Source organism: Kogia breviceps, chromosome 3 (assembly GCF_026419965.1).
Source record: "Kogia breviceps isolate mKogBre1 chromosome 3, mKogBre1 haplotype 1, whole genome shotgun sequence".
NCBI classification, from domain to species: Eukaryota; Metazoa; Chordata; class Mammalia; order Artiodactyla; family Physeteridae; genus Kogia; species Kogia breviceps.
Window position 1 is genome coordinate 121,897,338 of NC_081312.1, and position 17,666 is coordinate 121,915,003.

Consider the following 17,666-nt stretch of genomic DNA (forward strand, 5'->3'; position numbering starts at 1 on the left):
CCACGTCCCCTGCATCGGCAGGCGGACTCTCAACCACTGCCCCACCAGGGAAGCCCAAGGCTCAGTTTTTATCTATTAGTATTTTATCTATTTTCTAAATAAAATAAGTTCATAATATAGAAAATAGTCATATTGTATTATTCTTACCATTTTTATCATTCTAGTGGATATGCAACTATAAGAGGAAATTAATGTCAGGGACAAGAGAGAATTTATTTGTATTTATTTAGGTTGGCTTATCCTGTGACTTGAGAGGCTGGAATGCTACTGAGTTCTCTCCAACAGAATTTTTGCTTATAGGTGTCAGTGACATCTTTTCCCCCGGACAATTTTTTTTTTAAAGTATCTTCCATTTCCTCCTAGAAAACAAACCTCAAACAGATGGACAGTCTTATGCCCTCAGTGGTGACAGCACAAGAACCTTCAAGTCTGCCCAGTGACCAAGATACAGATGGTCAGTTTCTTCCCTGTGCATCAGAGCCCACAGCCAGCCAGCAGCTTTCTTCTCCTGAAGGTGCTGAGAGCTCTCAGTGCTGCCATGGGAGCACTGTGGGGCAGATTGAAAGTTCCTATGATTTGTCAAGTGTGGTTAAGGAAGAGAATACAGACTCTTCCCGTAGGAAGAAAAATACAGGCGTGGAGAGAAAAGGAGACGAGGTGGAGCCAGCACCTATCGTGGACTCTGGGACTGCGTCTGATCCTGACAGCTGCTGTCAGAGCACACCTGATTGCAAAGGAAAGGACACAGAAGACCTTCCATCCTGTGGAGTCAGAAATGAAGAAACTGGAGCAAAATCTTCGGCAATGGCCACAGACCAGGAGTCTCCAGGCAGTGGAGGCCATGTCCTGCAGGGAGGCGTAGCCCTGGAGCCCGGCACTGCCCAGTCTTTCTCTGGAGGTGTACTGGTGGTCCCTTCACCAGCAGGTGCCAGCGTCGCAGACACTGCAGGGGAAACGGAACACAGTCTCGTGAACCCAGAGGCCACCATCCAGAGGGATGTGCTTGCAGCAGGGGAGAGTATGAAGGAAGGATTTGAGGACTCTTATATCAGCACAGCTGGAGCCTCTGACGTAAAAGTCACAGACGAGCCTATGGATAAAGCCAGCGTTCCAAACGGTGTCTCTGCCTCTGGCTCCCTAGTTGCTGACAAGCCTGCTGAGTCTTTACTTGTCGTTAGTGATGAAGAAACTGCCATTGATGAAAACACTGCAGAAACTGAAACTTCTAGAAGTTGTGAAGAGAGTGCTGATGCTCCAGGGGCTCAGAACTCTCAGTTAATTCTAGCTGCTGCAAAAGATGAGATTTCAGAAGGTCTCGAACTTGACACTCCCTTAGCCAACATGTGTGTGGCGGTGTCACCTTCTGATTTAACCTTTCCCAGGCCGCAAAAAGATGTTATGCCAAACCAGAAATCAGAAACGGATTCATCTCGTGTTCAAAGCCAAAACAGCAAATCACCCATCTGTTCTACAACTGGAGATGATAAACTTTGTGCTGCCTCTGCATGTCGACAGAACATGGCGACTTCTAGTGGTGTGTTGCCTGTAGAACACTGCGATGACATAGTTACCCAGCCTGAAGGCACCACCACAGGGCTGCTCAGCACACAACCACTGCCCACTGCCAGCTGCTCGGAAGGCCCACAGGCTAACACAGTCACCCCTGACCCTGAAAGAGACACCCAGGAACATGTGGATTTTTGTCCTCTCCAAGTTTTGGATAAAGAAAGCCAAGGAAAAGATTCGAAACTAGAAACATCTTTAGCAAATATGCTTGAGGTAGTTCCATATCCACATGCTCTTGTCCCCAAAGCTGAGAAAGAATGGGTGTCGGACCAGGCAGTGACATCAGGCAGGACTTTCTCTCTGACAGGCAGTCCCGGCAGTGAATCAGTAACCAAAGATGACGCACTTTCTCTTGTCCCCTCCTCCCAGAATGAAAAAGGAACAGCAACTCTTGAACCACATACAAATTGTAGAGTTGGCCCAGATGGAAATTCGAATGATCTGGAGAAGCAGCCAGCAGAAGACAGTGCAGCGGGCCTGTGCACACCCTCCTCTGCTCTAGATATTCACCCCGGCATGGGCAATACCAGTCCCGTAGGACCTGGTGGGGAGTGTGAACGTCCCTGCCTCTCAGCAGACCCTGAAGTCCTGAATATCGTCGAGGGGGCCACTGACTCTTCCCTGCTCCATGTGGGTCAGGCCACTTTGGCCTCTGATTCCGCTTTGACTGAAGAAGGGAAAGATCCGGTGGTTCCAGAGAGCACTGCAGCTCAGGGACCAGAAGACAAGGATAAAGCAGTGACCCGTTCCTCCATTAAGGACAACACTCTTCGTTCAGGAACGTTGCAGGAAGAGCCGAGAACACCACCTCCTGGACAAGAGGCCCCGGGATTCTGTGAAGAACCTGGCTCAGCTGCCTGTGATGAGGACAGAGCTCCTCAGAACGGTAATTCACTGGGCACACCCTTGGCCTGTCTTCACGCAGAAACTAAACATAACAAGGAAGTGGCCCCACCAGTCACACAGCTGATTGAAGGTGGGGCTGCACAGAGCCTGGTGCCACCAGGAGCAAGTCTGGCTGCAGACTCAAGCCAGGAGGCCTCAGGTACAGAGCAGAACAGCTCACCTCCATTGCCAAGTCTGTTACCAGATGGGTTCGAGGTTCTTAATTGTGAGCAATCTTCTGCTCTGGATGTTGAGATGAAAAACACTCAGTCCCAGGGGAAGACCATTGCTTGTGAGATGAGTGGAAATGCAGCATTGGATGGTGCCGTGGTCAGTGCTCTGCAAGGCACCACTGGGGCCAGGAGAAAGGATATACCACACAACGCTCCAGACATCCAGATTCCACAAGTCTCTTCGAGCCAGGAGAAGAATATGATCCTGGGTTTGCCAGGAGCTTTACCGGACAAAGGTGTGACTGACCCTCAGGGCGCCGCACCCTCAGAGGTCGTGTCCCTGGGTTGGGAGAAGGGGAAGGTGGGGGGAGCAGGTGGCAGCCGTAGCACAGGCGACTCCAAGGAGACACAGGTGAATGAGGAAGCGCATCACGTCCCACCGCAGCCTGCTGCCAAAGAGCACCCCACAGAGACTGCGCTCTCAAGCCGTGGTGACAAGGCCCCAGACAGGGGAAGGGATGCTGCCCTTCTGCCCTGCACCGTCACTGCCAAAGCCGTGCTTCTGCCTGAGACAGCAGACTTGATTGAAGAGGCTGCGAGTCGCATAGTGGATGCTGTCATAGAACGAGTCAAGGCCTCGGGAGAACTGATGACAGAGGGGGAAATCAGTCACATGTCACTGCCCTGTCCTTCCGAGTCGGGCCCAGGGCCTGAACAGTTGGAGAGTGCTTCTGCAGGGAAGGCAAGTGCTTTCCAGCCTGCGGAGACCCCGCCAATGGGCAGTAGTAGTCATGGAGAAGCCTCTGGGAACCTTGCAGGATGCTTTGCTGGAAGGGAGGAGCCAGAGAAGATTATTCTGCCTCTCCAGGGACCAACTCCGACAACAGGTAAGCAAAGCAGAGTACGAAATCAACAGTTTCAGAAACAAATTCCTTTAAGAGTCTTTGTGATGTGCTGGTAAAAACATAGGTGTCGTGTTGTTTAGAGGGCTGGCGTTCATCAGGTAGGTTGCCAAGTTACCAGTCAACACCATCCGGAGAGGCACGTCATCTCAGGGTTGGGCAGTTTTTGCTCCCTGCATTCCAGACTTCTGGCTTGATTGCTTAAAGCCTATAAATGCTCTATCTGTTGCACGGGAGCAGTCAGGACTTTCCTAACCTGGAAAGCAGTGCCTAGATCCCAGGTGCTCTAAAATGATAAAGGAATTTAGCAGATGTTTTTGTTCACATGGCTTATTCCTTTTTCTCAAGAACCATAACAAACAGTGCTGAAAAAGTGTGTTTTATTACAAACCTGAAACTCCTTTCTTTCCCTATCATCCTAGTCTGTGTCCTGAGCAAATTTAGTCAGAGTGGTTTCACAAACAGCTCTAAATATCATTGTAAGCCGATGGCCCAGCATCCCAAATGGTGGTATTAGGTCATTGGTGGAGGCTGTGGGAAGGGAACTCCCTCCTTTTCCTGCCTGAGGAGCAGACCTCCAGTTCCATTGCCTGTTGCTCTTGGGCAGCAGTCTGGGAATTGAGGACCCTGTGAAGTGCAGGGGATAGGATACAGGATTTCCGCCAGAGCCTAGTCTGCTGAGCTGCTGTCACAGGGCAGACGTTGTGTCTGCTTATCTTGGTGAAGCAGCTGCAGCAAGCAGATTGCTCACACAGCACCAGCCCGTTCCGTCTGTGGGTAACCATGTCCAGAGAGAGCAAAGAGAATCCACTGGTGTTCAGTGGAAAGAAACGATCTGAATAAAACTCCTTATTGGGGGTTGAGGCTGAAGTTCAAATTGGAGTCGGACTCGGTTTTGACTCCTGAAGTCGTTCAAGGTCAGTTTGATTCACACTTTGCGACCATCACCTGTTACCAGGTATAGACAGAAGACCTATCTCCTTGCTTGCCCCCAGGCTCTCGTAGGTAAGAAGCCTGTTTTGTTTTTATCTTTTGATTGCTCTTGCCGTCTTTCTAATTTTTGAAAACCCCTTTACTGTAGTAGGTGTTAAGAATTTGGGTTGGGGCATGAATAGAAATGAACAAATAGAATAAGGAGAGAAGTGGCTTTAGAAAAAGAGCAATTTAAACACAGTGGTTATTTTCCCTGATAGAGGGTGTTTAACCATTTATAATCTATTTTTCCAGTTGAGGAATTTAAGAAACCTGAGATGGTATTTTTGGTGATTTCACACTTTTTGTTTTATTAAAGTGTCTTGGATTGTTAGCAGCCAACAAATTTCTATCACTAACAATCTCAGAATTTCAATGAGAAGGTCTCTAATTTTTAGAAGAAGGCACAACAGCAAGTCTATTTTGGGGGCCCTGGCAGGTTGACATTTCAGAAGAATGGGAGTGGCTGTAAGCTGATGCCTGGCTATGTTGTTTTCATTTGGGTGCTGTGTCTTTTGCCACATGGGCTGGAATTATTTATCTTTCCGGCTCACTAGTCAGAATTTAACCCAAGCAAGTACAAACTATGTAAGGTTTGTGTCTATAGTACCTTCAGAGAAAAGATAGAAACCAAGCCGACTTTGATTTTTTTTTCAGACTTTGATTTTTAATAGCACACAAAGATAGTAAAGGTGCTAAGAAATTATGCTTAAGATTTTAAGGCTTTAGGAAGGAAAATGAGACGAAAATGAAGTTTTAGTGGTGTCTCTGGGCTTGGGATTTTGGTGTGTGTGTGGGGTGGGGGACGAGTTACTTATTCTGCTGTCCAGAGAAGTCATATGTGCTCCATGCTCATGGCCTCAAAGGGCAGAGAGAAGTAACCAGTGATGAAGAAATTGGTGCTTTTTTCAGAAAATAGCCAGGATTGGGGAAAGTCCCTGGTCACATTGCCCTAGAGAAAAAGCACCTGAGTGTGATCTCAGACCAAAGGGTATTTTCTAGGAAGTTTACATGCCATTTATGAATTTAACCATACTGTTTTATAAGTGAGGAGACATCGGTTTAACTGCTGATTTGGAAGGAGCCACATGGCATTGGCTTTTGTTTTTATATACTGCTGTTGACAAAGCCAAATAGAAATTGAGATGAGGAAAACACAAAACTTCCAGTTAGAGCGAGGGGATGTGGCCCCTTTACCCATCAGGAGGATTGGCCGCAGTGCTTTGGGAAGTTAGTTGTGCGTAACTGAGCCAGGCCAGTCCTGAGGAGGCTGCCAACACCCCACAGGTCTCACTAATCTCTGTTTACCACTGTGACTGGTTGCTACTTGCCAAGATACGTATTTTCAGTTGATGGATGTAGGATAGTAAGGATGTGTCAGAAATCACATCCCCAAATAAATAAAATAAAAATCATCAACAGCCCCCCTTCAAAAAAAACAAAAAACAACCCTATCTTACTCAGAAACGTTTTGATCAAGGAATACTTCTAAGGGGGTTGCTTAGTCACTTTTTTTTTTTTTTTAACTTTAATCACGTTTTATGAAATGTAAGAAAGATTTTGGTTCTTTGGGCAAGGAAACGTGTTTGCCCTTTTTTTTTTTTTTGCGGTACTCGGGCCTCTCACTGCTGTGGCCTCTCCCGTTGCGGAGCACAGGCTCCGGACGCACAGGCTCACGAGCCATGGCTCATGGGCCCAGCCGCTCCGCAGCATGTGGGATCTTCCCGGACTGGGGCACGAACCCATGTCCCCTGCATCGGCAGGCGAATTCTCAACCACTGCGCCACAGGGGAAGCCCTGCCCATTTTTTTAATTGCTAGTAAGTTTATGTAATTAAAATATTAGGGCAAAGAATGGAGACTTACAACTGTTCATTTATAGGAACGTCACTTCCCTAAATCTAAAGTAGACCTTTATATGTCACAGTGTATAAAGGTATACATTCTCACAGTGTGCTATTAGAAGAAAATCTTAATATATTTTATTTATATAATTATAAAATACATAATACAATATAATATAATTTATTCTTTGGTGAAAGAAGCCTCTGTGCCCTCTGGTGTAGGGAACATTTTTCTCTGCCAGAATAGTAGTGTGACTAGATTAATAACAACCACAGAAAATTTTCCAAATGAAATCGAGATGGTAGTTCCATTTGTATTTGGATTATCAAGGTGAATTTTGACTGTTCAACCATCAGTCCCCTTTAAAGAAGTGTCGAAGCCTAAATTTGCCTCAGGCATCATTTTACCACTTCCTTCCTGTATTAGCTTGACCATATGGTTGGTAGTCATGTAACAAAAACCACTACTGTTTGGTCTGTTGAGCATAATTCTAAAGAAAACATAAAAAAACTTTTTCTTCAGAAAAGGAATTGCTGTTGATAGTGTGTTTTGGTTTGGGAAGAAATAAAAGTTAAAACAAAAACTGATTTATTAAGAATAGTTCACAATTGCTGTGATGGGTAGGTGAGTGTGTGTAGTATGTTTTTAAAGAAAGACTCTTAAAGCTTTATCTCATTCTCAGTAGCTCTTTCCTTTTTGTCCTGTACAGATACATCTCTTGCCTCTTTGATAATGGTCAGGATGGACTACTAGCTTTAGCTATTAATCTGTTCCCTTAAAGCTTGTCAGTTTTCTTTTCCATGTGCACGTCAGCACCACACTCATCAAATTGTCATGAAAAAGTCAGTAGTGAAGATGGAAGTTCAGTGGACATTGAACTGGATCTTACCTTAGCTACAGACCCACACAGAAGCTGGAGAAAACCATATAACCAGGTGATGAGGGACTAGTTCAGCACAGGGTCAGAAATGACACCAGCTCCAGAATAATACTTTCTATTTAACACAAAGGGAAAGGCAAACAAAACACATGAAACCTGGAGCATGTTGTGTAAACAGTAAGGCCCAGGAATCAATTTTTCAAATGTACTTTGTAACCACCTTGTTCTCTTCAGAAATGCCAGACACGAAAGCTCAAGATGAAGTGGATTTTCTGAGTAATACCAAGGAGAGTTCAGTTTCTGAAGAGGTGGCTGTAGGAAACATAGCTTCTACGCCGGAGGTGAAACAAGGCCCGAAGACCCAGGCGGTAAGTCTGTATGAGCACAAAGTGTGTTTAGCCTGCTCTGCTGTGTCTGATTTATGGACTTGCTTGGGGGATTTTTTTTTGATTCACAGTAGGATTTTTTTCCCTTTCTCCCTTGTTCCCTCATATATAAATGTGGACATGTTGCAGTGAAGCTTTTGCATAGCATAGTTTTAGAATGGACCCTCCTGCAGGGATCCCTTGGAGATTATAATGAAAAATGCTTTTCCTGTGAGCACAAGACTTTCCAATTTGTCATGAGTTTTAACATGTCACAAGATGGGAATTACCAGAAAAAGGGATCTATTAACCCTTCTTAAACCTGACTCTTCTTTCTTTATATAGAAACTGATAGCAAAAATGAGATTTTAACTTAAAGCACAATACTGACTAAAATATGAAGTATGTCATTTTTAATGATGGAAAAAAAGGTTCACTAGATTTTCATAATAGCTCTATTGAGACATAGTTCACATAACCGTAAAATTCACTCATTCAAGTAAAGTGCGCATTTTAGTAGTTTTTAATATATTTACATATTTACAAAGTCTTAAAACTGTTACCACCGTCTAATTTTGTAACGTTGTCATCATGCTGAAAAGAAACCCCATGTTCATTAGCAGTTCACTCCCACACCCCTCAGCTAACAGTCACTAATCTTTCTGTCTCTATGGGTTTGCCCATTCCGGAACTTCATATAAATGAAATTATAGAATATGTGGCCTTGGTGACTGGTTTCTTTCACTTAGTGTAATGTTTCAAGGTTCATCCATGTTGTAACATCGGTCAGTGTTTCATTTCTTTTTATTGCCAAGTAATAATATCCTGTTGTATGGTTATATACCACATGTTGTGCATTTGAATGGTTTCTACTTTTTCGCTATTGTGAATAATAACTGCTGTGAACATTTGTGTGTAAGTTTGTGTGGACATATGTTTTCATATACTTAGTAATGGGTGTGCTGACCCATATGGTAATTTTATATTTAATACTTACTAAGTTTTCAAAAATGGTTTTCTTCAGGGTCTTGAGATTATTGTTCTTCTTGTTTAAAGCTATTAACTTGTAAAACAGAGAACTTAAACTTGTTGAGAGAAACACGGTTCTAAGCTTTAGATTCCACACTTGTTTTTAAAAAATGAACACCTTTTGGAAGCTGAAAAATCGAGTTACTGGCCTAAATCATATTGCCCATCGGAAAATGAGCCTTCCTTGTCTAGACTTGAGGGTGCACTGTGTTTGCTCTTCAGAGGGCTAAGTAATTTTTCAGAAAGTTACCCCAGTACATAAACAGAACTATACCCTCCCAGACTGTTTCAAGTGTATGGACTGTGATAAACAAGCTTCATTTTATTGGAGTACAGTGGTAGGGAGGTGCTGACTGTTTTCACCCACCCCTTATTACAGATAGTATTCATGACTAATGCCTGGGTGGCTACTCGTACAGCAGGCATTATACAGACAAATGTTGCTTTTGCCCCTGGGGAAAGAAAAGAGAACACACCCTGCATGGGTACATGTGTCTTTGTTTCCAGGAGCCCCTAAAAAAGGAAAGGAACCAACTCACATCCTTGAATTCAAATGCCTCTGTTTCTTAGTCTTCCATCTGAAGTCTTGCTAATTAGTGTCCTTTTTTTAAAATTTATTAATTTATTTATTTTTTTGCGGTACGCGGGCCTCTCACTGTTGTGGCCTCTCCCGTTGTGGAGCACAGGCTCCGGATGCGCAAGCTCAGCGGCCATGGTTCACGGGCCCAGCCGCTCCGCGGCATGTGGGATCTTCCCGGACCGGGGCATGAACCCGTGTCCCCTGCATCGGCAGGCGGACTCTCAACCACTGCGCCACCAGGGAAGCCCGCTAATTAGTGTCCTTGAGTGCAGCCTGATGCTTGGCCATAGACCTTTTGCTTTCCCATGAGGATATCTCTGTCCTGACTGTATCTTGACTATTATAAAAAAGAAAACAAAACACTGTTTTTTTAAAAGAAAGTTCCTCCTCTCCTCGTCTCTTTCCTCTTCTCATTTTTCCTCCAGTTTTAGGAGTTGAGAGAGGTAATATTCCTCTGGTTGGTCATCAAGCCTCATTTTACAGATAAAAGAATTACACCCTCAGAGAGTCACATGGCTAGCTCAAGGTCAGAGCCTGCTAGAATGGGACCTTGTAGTTTGGTTCTAACCTAGGACTTGCCCAGTGGGGTGCTTTCCTCCCTGACTCTTAACCCCAGGTGCTGTGACTGTGGGTATATTCTAAAGAGCATCAGTATGTGAGAACCATGTAATTTGTCTTTTGCTAGGGATTGTCTGTTGCTAGGGGTTATCTGTGCTTTGTATCTGCCTTCACTTAGCGTAATCAGAGAAAGCATACGTTAATGGAATTTTTAGTTCGTGAAGATTTTCAGGTTTACACAGTGGGGGGTTTTGTGTTCACGGCATTCTTAAAGTGACGTGAAATCTGACCACTGACCTCCCCCTCCCTGTTGCTCTGCCAGCCTTGCCTTACTTGCTATGGATTGAAAGGAGAAAGCATGGACACACAATTTGATCTTTCCAATGCCCCATTTTCTCTCTTTTCCCATTTAACTTTTCACATGTTATATTCATTGAGAAGTTCCCAAACGTTTTTGGTAAAGGACAGAGAGTAAATATTTTAGGGTATGTGGGACATACAGTTTCTGTAACAACTAATCAACTTTGATGTTATAGTGTGAAAGCAGCCACAGGCTGCATGTAAACAAGAGTGTGACTGTGTTCCAATAAAACTTCATAGAAATTTGAATTTCATTTCATGAAGTAATTTAATATTTTGAAATATTCTTCTTTGAATTTTTTTCAATCATTAAAAAATGTAGAACCTACTCTTAGGGTTTTTTTTTACAGGCTGTACAAAAACAAGCGGTGGCCTAGTGGTGGTAGTTTGTGGGCTCCTGGCCTAGAGTGCTTCAGTGGATGAAAAGAAAGAGAAAGCAAGTGGAATTTTTTTCTTTGCTAAATTGTTTCAGCTTGCTGTGAAAGCTCTGATTATTAAACTGCACTGTAGGAAGGTGGAGAGTTCCGATTCTGTGTTTCTCCTGAATTTGCTTTTTGACTTAGTCTCTCCAGGGCTCAGCTTCCTTACTCTATTCGTCTTCTAACCTTAACCTTCTGGAGTCTGGGTTTGCAGTCTGAAAAGGGTTACTTGAGCTTGTGATTGTAGTCAAGGGTGGAGTGGCATTTGTTTAGCATTATTTAATTCAATCTTTCAGACACATGCCCAGTCTCTTTGTTGGCCTTGGGAATAAGCCAGTCATTGCTTCATTGACTCATTGTTTCACTGAATCATCCTCTTCCAAATGTAAAATGGGAAAAAACTGTATCTTATGCTTTGCCGCTGTCTTGAAAACCTAGAGCATAGGTTCATAAAGGAATTAGGCAGTATCAAGAATAGTGCTTGCTTATATCCTCAGAGAAAACGCATGTATGTGTTAAATGCTACGGGTGTCTCAATACATGATTCGTGGTCCTAACAGATATGTCTTCACTGAATCGAAAATTGTTCTACAATTCCAGAGGCCAGGTTTTTTTTTTTTTTTTTTTTGGTGGTATGTGGGCCTCTCACTGTTGTGGCCTCTCCCGTTGCGGAGCACAGGCTCCGGACGCGCAGGCTCAGCGGCCATGGCTCACGGGCCCAGCCGCTCCGCGGCATGTGGGATCCTCCCGGACCGGGGCACGAACCCGTGTCCCCTGCATCGGCAGGCGGACTCTCAACCACTGCGCCACCAGGGAAGCCCCAGAGGCCAGGTTTTATACACAATATGGTCCATTCCCATTAGTCATTTTATCAGCATTTTATAGTCATGGTTGTTATTAAGTATTGCCAAAGCCTTAATACTAGTTACAATTTAATATTCAACATTGTCCCTTCTTATATACATTCCTGGTTTCAAGGTTCTCAGATTACCTTTTGTAGTCCTCTTTTTTTCCCCTCAGTGAGTTAATATATATCAAGTACTTAGAGCCTGACATGCAATAAGTACCACTTAGCAATATTATTATTAATTAGTTTTATAACTTTAGATTCCAGTATCCTTTTTACTCATGTAAGTAACCAGTGGCATATGGTGGTTCCTAAAACAATCAAGCCTCAGGTTCTGCTTCTTGAACATTGTTATAAAAGCTTCAGGAATAACATCAAATGTTAATTTAAGTTGGGAGACATGGTGCTTGTTTTACTTCTGAGACCTTTAGAATTTGAAGCTTAAAGATTATCTGAAGTCTAATACCTTTGCTTTATAGGAGGGAAAAAATGGTTTCTGGAAAGTTAAGCAACTTGCCTCATTTTACAACTAGTTAATTCTGTATTCTAGACTAGAACCTCATTTCTCTGTCCGTAATATTTCTGCTACACTGTGGTTTCCAGAAAAGTCATCCTGAGGGTATACTTCTGGGGAATTCAGTTCACTTGGATGGGTTTTTGCATTTTAAACAAGTACCCCTGCATGATGCATACATACCCTAAAATTCTAAAACCATTGCATTATACCCTCATGCTTTCAGTGATAGTTGGAGAAATTCCTTTGGCTGTTTTAGGATCTAAGCTGATTCACTTTAAAATAAGTCTCATGTTCTTACTATAATTTGTTTAGCTGTAGCTAAGTACCATCAAGATGGTATTTGTCCAGAGAGTTTGCTTTTGATGTACAATTACTAAGATTTTCCAAACCTGCCATTTATTTGCTAAAGAATGATATGACTGGGTGTAGAGGTGACATTCAATACTTGAGTCCAGAACAGAAAGCCTTCTGGGACCTTTCACCTTGAGAATATGCTCCATGGTGGCCAGGAAGGAATTCTGACTCCTACTTCCCTGCCACAGTGCTGCAAACCAGCATACTCCATGTCCTCTGTGAATCTTTTCAACATGTGGCCAAGTTCATTAGGAAGGAGCTTGCTTCCCTGGGGGATCTGTTCATTAAGGTATTTCTGTAATAATTCCTTTTCCAAATGATCATTGCAGAAGCTCATTAGCCATATGGAAGAGTTAATTCAGCAAGCCAGGTATATCTTGTCAGGATGCCTATGGTCCTAGCAGCCAAACACTCGAGAACAAATATGTTCAAGCACAACTGTAAAATCCCATATGTTGAGTGTTAGGTTACTGGGAAAGTCTACTCTTCATTTAACACACACTCCCCAGTCAGAACCATGCTCCCTTTAAAAAAAAAAAAATAACTACACAGGGCTTCCCTGGTGGCACAGTGGTTAAGAATCCGCCTGCCAATGCAGGGGACACGGGTTGGAGCCCTGGTCTGGGAAGATCCCACATGCCGCGGAGCAGCTAAGCCTGTGCGCCACAACTACTGAGCCTGTGCTCTAGAGCCCGCGAACCACAACTACTGAAGCCCAAGCACCTAGAGCCCATGCTCCACAACAAGAGAAGCCACTGCAATGAGAAGCCTGCGCACCCCAATGAAGAGTAGTCCCCGCTCGCCGCAGCTAGAGAAAGCCCACGTGCAGCAACGAGGACCCAACGCTGACAAAAATAAACAAATAAATAAATTTCTTAAAAAACAAAAATCGACACAGCCAAACATTAAATTAACTGAATTTCCATTCTTAGTTATTTTTACAACAGTATTAATATTTGTTTCTTCAAGGTTGTGGTAAGGGCAGTGTTGGACTATTTCTGGTTAAAATCTTGAATTCTCCCTGTAGTTTGATTATGTTCTGTGTTTCCTTCCTCTTGTCTCAAGGGGGCGAGCTTGCATTTCCATCCCTAGTCCAGGAATCTCTTCAAAAAAGTTTTCGTTTTGTGTGGCTTTTCATACCCTTCATGCACACCTACCGTAGGAAAATATGGCAGCTCTCAGGCTATCTGGTAACTAACTGGACTGGTTGTGGCACTGATATTCAAAATGACTCACACATCTTACCCTCTTATTTAACAGTTTTCAGTTTTTAAAAAGGTCTTTTAAAAAAAGCAAAGTGGCCTCTTCATGTCGCCAGTAAGTCTTCTCTGCGTATATTTGGCATGTAAGAGAACTAGCACTGCACCCACCGCCTGCTGCCAATTATCCTTTTTGGGTCCAAATCTAGAGCTAGCTTCAGTCACAGGGAAACATACTCCTCAGCTTTTTCATACAGAATTTTTGGAGATACTCTGGATGTCTCTTCTGAAATGGGGTCAACAAGAAATTCTCCAAGTGTGCTTCTAGAGAAGATAGTTGCAAAAAAGAAGTGCCTTAAAGAACCCCAGATCATAAAGCCGTAAGTGGAAAAACTACATCCTTAATGTAAAAATATCTGTAAATAATATATGTAAGAGTATAATTTAATGATCTAACTATACATTTTTTCCTTTTTTTAAAAAACTGATGTACAGATGATGTACAATATTATATGTTTCAGCTGTTTAGCAGTGATTCACAATTTTTAAAGGTTATGTTCCATTTATAATTACTGAAAAATATTGGCTATATTCCCTCTGTTGTATAATATATCCTTGTAACTTATTTATTTTATACATAGTAGTTTGTCCCTCTTAATCCCCTGACCCTATCTTGCCCTTCCCTCCTTCTTTCTACCCCCTGGTGACCACTAGTTTGTTCTTTTTATCTGTGAGTCTCTTTCTGTTTTGTTACATTCACTAGTTTGTTTTATTTTCTTAGATTCCATGTATAAGCGATATCATACAGTATTTGTCTTTCTCTGTTGGACTTACTTCACTTAGCGTAATACCTTCCAAGTTCATCCATATTACTGCAAATGGCAAAAATCCATTCTTTTTTATGGCTGAGTAGTAGTATACCATTGTATATAGCTATACATTTTCCAGTGACCTTGAGGAAATTATTTAATTTCTCTGATCTCCATTTTCCCACTTGTATAACGGTTAGGTAATCTCTAATGTTTCTTCAGGTTCTTAATTTTTAACCAGTGTGTGATTCTAAAATGATAAGAAAAAGTTCATGAATGTTGGGGTGTATATCTTACTGTATTGGAGTAAAAGGGCCAACCGCAAAGGACTTTTTAAAATCACACTTTCTTGAATGTTCAGTTCTTACTGATCACTTTTTCTTTGAACATTTTCCAGGGTGTTTTGCTCTGCAGTCTTACTTTGATTAATAATCCACTTCTTTCTCTCATAGAACTGCTTACTCATAGGTCATATGTGCATTTTGGAGGAGGCGTGTGTGCCTTTTCTTTTTTCCGCCTCTTGGGACAAAAGAACCAAATGTGATTCTTATCACTCTTTTGGCCCATTTGTTACACTCCTCATCTCACTTTTGTTCATTCTTATCTCATTATATTGACAGCCAAGGTTAGTAGCCAAGCACAGTGGAAAGATTATGGAGCCCAGTAAACCACGGTTTTAATCCCAATTCTGGCCCTTGATCTGCCACTTTGATCCATTTGTTTAGAGGCTCAGTTTCCTCATCTATAAATTTGGGATAATGATGCCAACTTCAAGAGTTATTTGTACTAACTAGAGTTAGTATAGTGTCCACCATGTGCTAGATGTTTTATAAGCAGTAGGATGTAACTCTATAATCTCATTTTAAACTAACTCAGAATTATCAGACCCACTCTTAAGACTCTATGGATGAATGATTTTAAATAGGTGATGGTTAAAGTGATCTTGGAAGAAGTTACCAACTGTATCAGGCCATAATGTTACTTAATTAAATTACCATGTCAGTTTGTGTTTACTGTGAGGGTGCACTGATTTATTCAGTACCTCATTCAACAAATGTTCTTGAACTCTGTGCTAGACCTTAGAAATGCTGAAATGAAAATAAGCCTGTCTCTACATTCAAATTCATATTCCAGTGGGAAGAGACAATTACTAAACCAATAAGATACAGTCTGGTAAGTGTTAAAATGTATAGGCAAACTCAGGATGGCTCATGAATAGATACATTTCAGCTAGATAAATGGTAAATTCTCCTAGGTTCCTTCCTATATACCCCCTGGGAGGAGGGGCGTTTCTAAGGAATGGTGTATTATTTTTAACGATGTTTACCTCAAGTGGCTTCCCAAGTTTCATTTTAAAGGAGGATTGTCTTTTGTGGGGGTGAAGATATGTGCATTCCGTGTCAGAAACTCAGGCTTGGGTGTAACTTATTTCTGCCAGTAGGCTTGGAAGGGCGGGCCCCCCACTGGGCGACCTCTCAGATAAACTAGTGTATTGCTTCTGATCCCAAGTTCTATGTTCATCTTACTGACATAAACATGACTTTATGGCTACTTGTTTTCCCCTCTAAAGAGAAGAAACTTCCATAGTAGAAAAACTAAAAGAAAAATATCATTTGATCTGTGGAGAAAGGCTTAGGTCTTTCTCAGTGATGCACATAATTGGGACACTTATAGATTTCTCAGATTTTGATTGCGTATTTTAAGAAGATGCCTTGCTGGTTGGCCACCATAAGAGTAGAGGTGCACGCTGTATATGGAATTGTTTATCCAGAAAAGGTTTCAGAGGTACTGATTTCTGATATTTGGGGCCTAATAGGCTGTTCAACTTCATGATGTAGTCTGTGGCTTTGATTTCTTTTATTCATTCGTTTAGTAAACTTTAAATGAATGCCTTTCTCTCTCAAGGTATTGCATCGAATATGTAGGGAAGTAAAAAAGAGGTTAGATATTGTCTTTGTCCCCAGTTTAGTTAAATAAAGAAAGCACATACAGGCATAATCACAATCTGTGGCTTCAGTATGTGAGATGTGCCATAGGTGCCTTTAAGGTGCTCTAGAAGTTCACAGAGAGATGAGTTCTTCCTGAGAAGTGCTTGTCTGAAATGTAGTGATGTTTCCTTGGTGATAGCCTTGTTGTAACACATGTGGTATAAATATTCATTAGAAAGTAGGGATAGGTTCAGGGAGCCTTTGATGTGCTCTCCAGCTTTATAGTTCTTTATTGCTTTCACAATGTAGTTGGCCCTTCAAGGATCCAAGAATTGCCAGAAACACCCCAATTTCAGTTTAGGAAACTGAAAAGTAACATTTACCAAAAGAAGCATAAAGAATGGAAGTATTTGGTAATATGTGAGCCATGTAGGAATTAAAAAGAGTAGTACCTCTGTTGAAATATTTCCATTCAGCCAGTATAAATCTACATTTCCTCCTTGCCTCTTTCATGCAGTGATATAGCCATTTTGCTTCCATTCTGAGAACCCCCAAAGCCCCATCCCTCCTTATGGAACTGAAGAATTGTGACATGGTCTTAAATCATTGCCACGTGTGTAGTCTTCAATAGAAAGTTAGTTGATGATGAAGATATACTTTCCATAAAGTTCAGAACAGATAATACTCTTAGGAGCACAATTAAAATATCTTGAGTTTAAGCCTTACTCAGAAGTCACAGTAAGCCAAATATTTATTATATTGATCTTCCTTATCTGTGCAGCAGTTGGCATTCTGTCCTGAGTCATCAGAATTGATCCATATTTAAGAGTTTCGAAAGCCTAGTCATTATGCAGTTGGAATTTGGGGCCGAACCGAAGTATAAGAATGAAATAGATTTTTTGTGTTTGGTTCCTGGATTTCTATTGAAGATAGTTGCAGAAGATGATTTCTGGAACAGTTTGAACTACTTATAACAGGAATAATTAGATTAAGTGTATAGCTCCCCAAAGCGGACACTGTGGAAAGTGTTTAGTTGAATGTCTAAATTTGACTTGGAACTTTCATTCATGTGAGTTATACAGTAGTCCCCCCTTATCCATGCATGGGGCATGTGTTCCCAGACCCCTGTAGACGCCTGAAACCTTGGATAGTGCCAAATCCTATATAGACTATGTTTTTCCATATAAATACATACCTGTGAAAAAGTTTAATTTATGAATTAGACACAGTAAGAGATTAACAACAACAATAATAAAATGGAACAGTTATAACTATACTGTAATACAAGTTACATGAATGTGATGTCTCTCTCAGAATACCTTAAATCTGTAATGTCTTTTCTATCTTAACTAAGCACGCACGGTGCCCATAATTTTTGCAGTTTGAGGTGCTATGGTAAAAATAGCACTGTTTTCTTTATGCTTCTTCGCAATTTCACAGAAAATTCATCCTTACCATAGATCTTAGCAACCAATCTCA

The 17,666-nt window shown here is 42.0% G+C and overlaps 1 protein-coding gene across 15 annotated transcripts in view; it reads left to right on the forward strand.

Annotated features, from left to right (window-relative positions):
* AKAP13 (A-kinase anchoring protein 13) overlaps positions 1 to 17,666 on the forward strand; it is a 346,588-nt gene that overhangs the window by 182,722 nt on the left and 146,200 nt on the right. For all 15 annotated transcript variants that reach the window (XM_059058814.2, XM_059058815.2, XM_059058817.2 and 12 more), the window contains 2 exons: positions 364 to 3,511; positions 7,457 to 7,590. In XM_059058814.2, the coding sequence (XP_058914797.1) occupies positions 364 to 3,511; positions 7,457 to 7,590 (3,282 nt within the window). The remainder of the gene's footprint in view (positions 1 to 363; positions 3,512 to 7,456; positions 7,591 to 17,666) is intronic.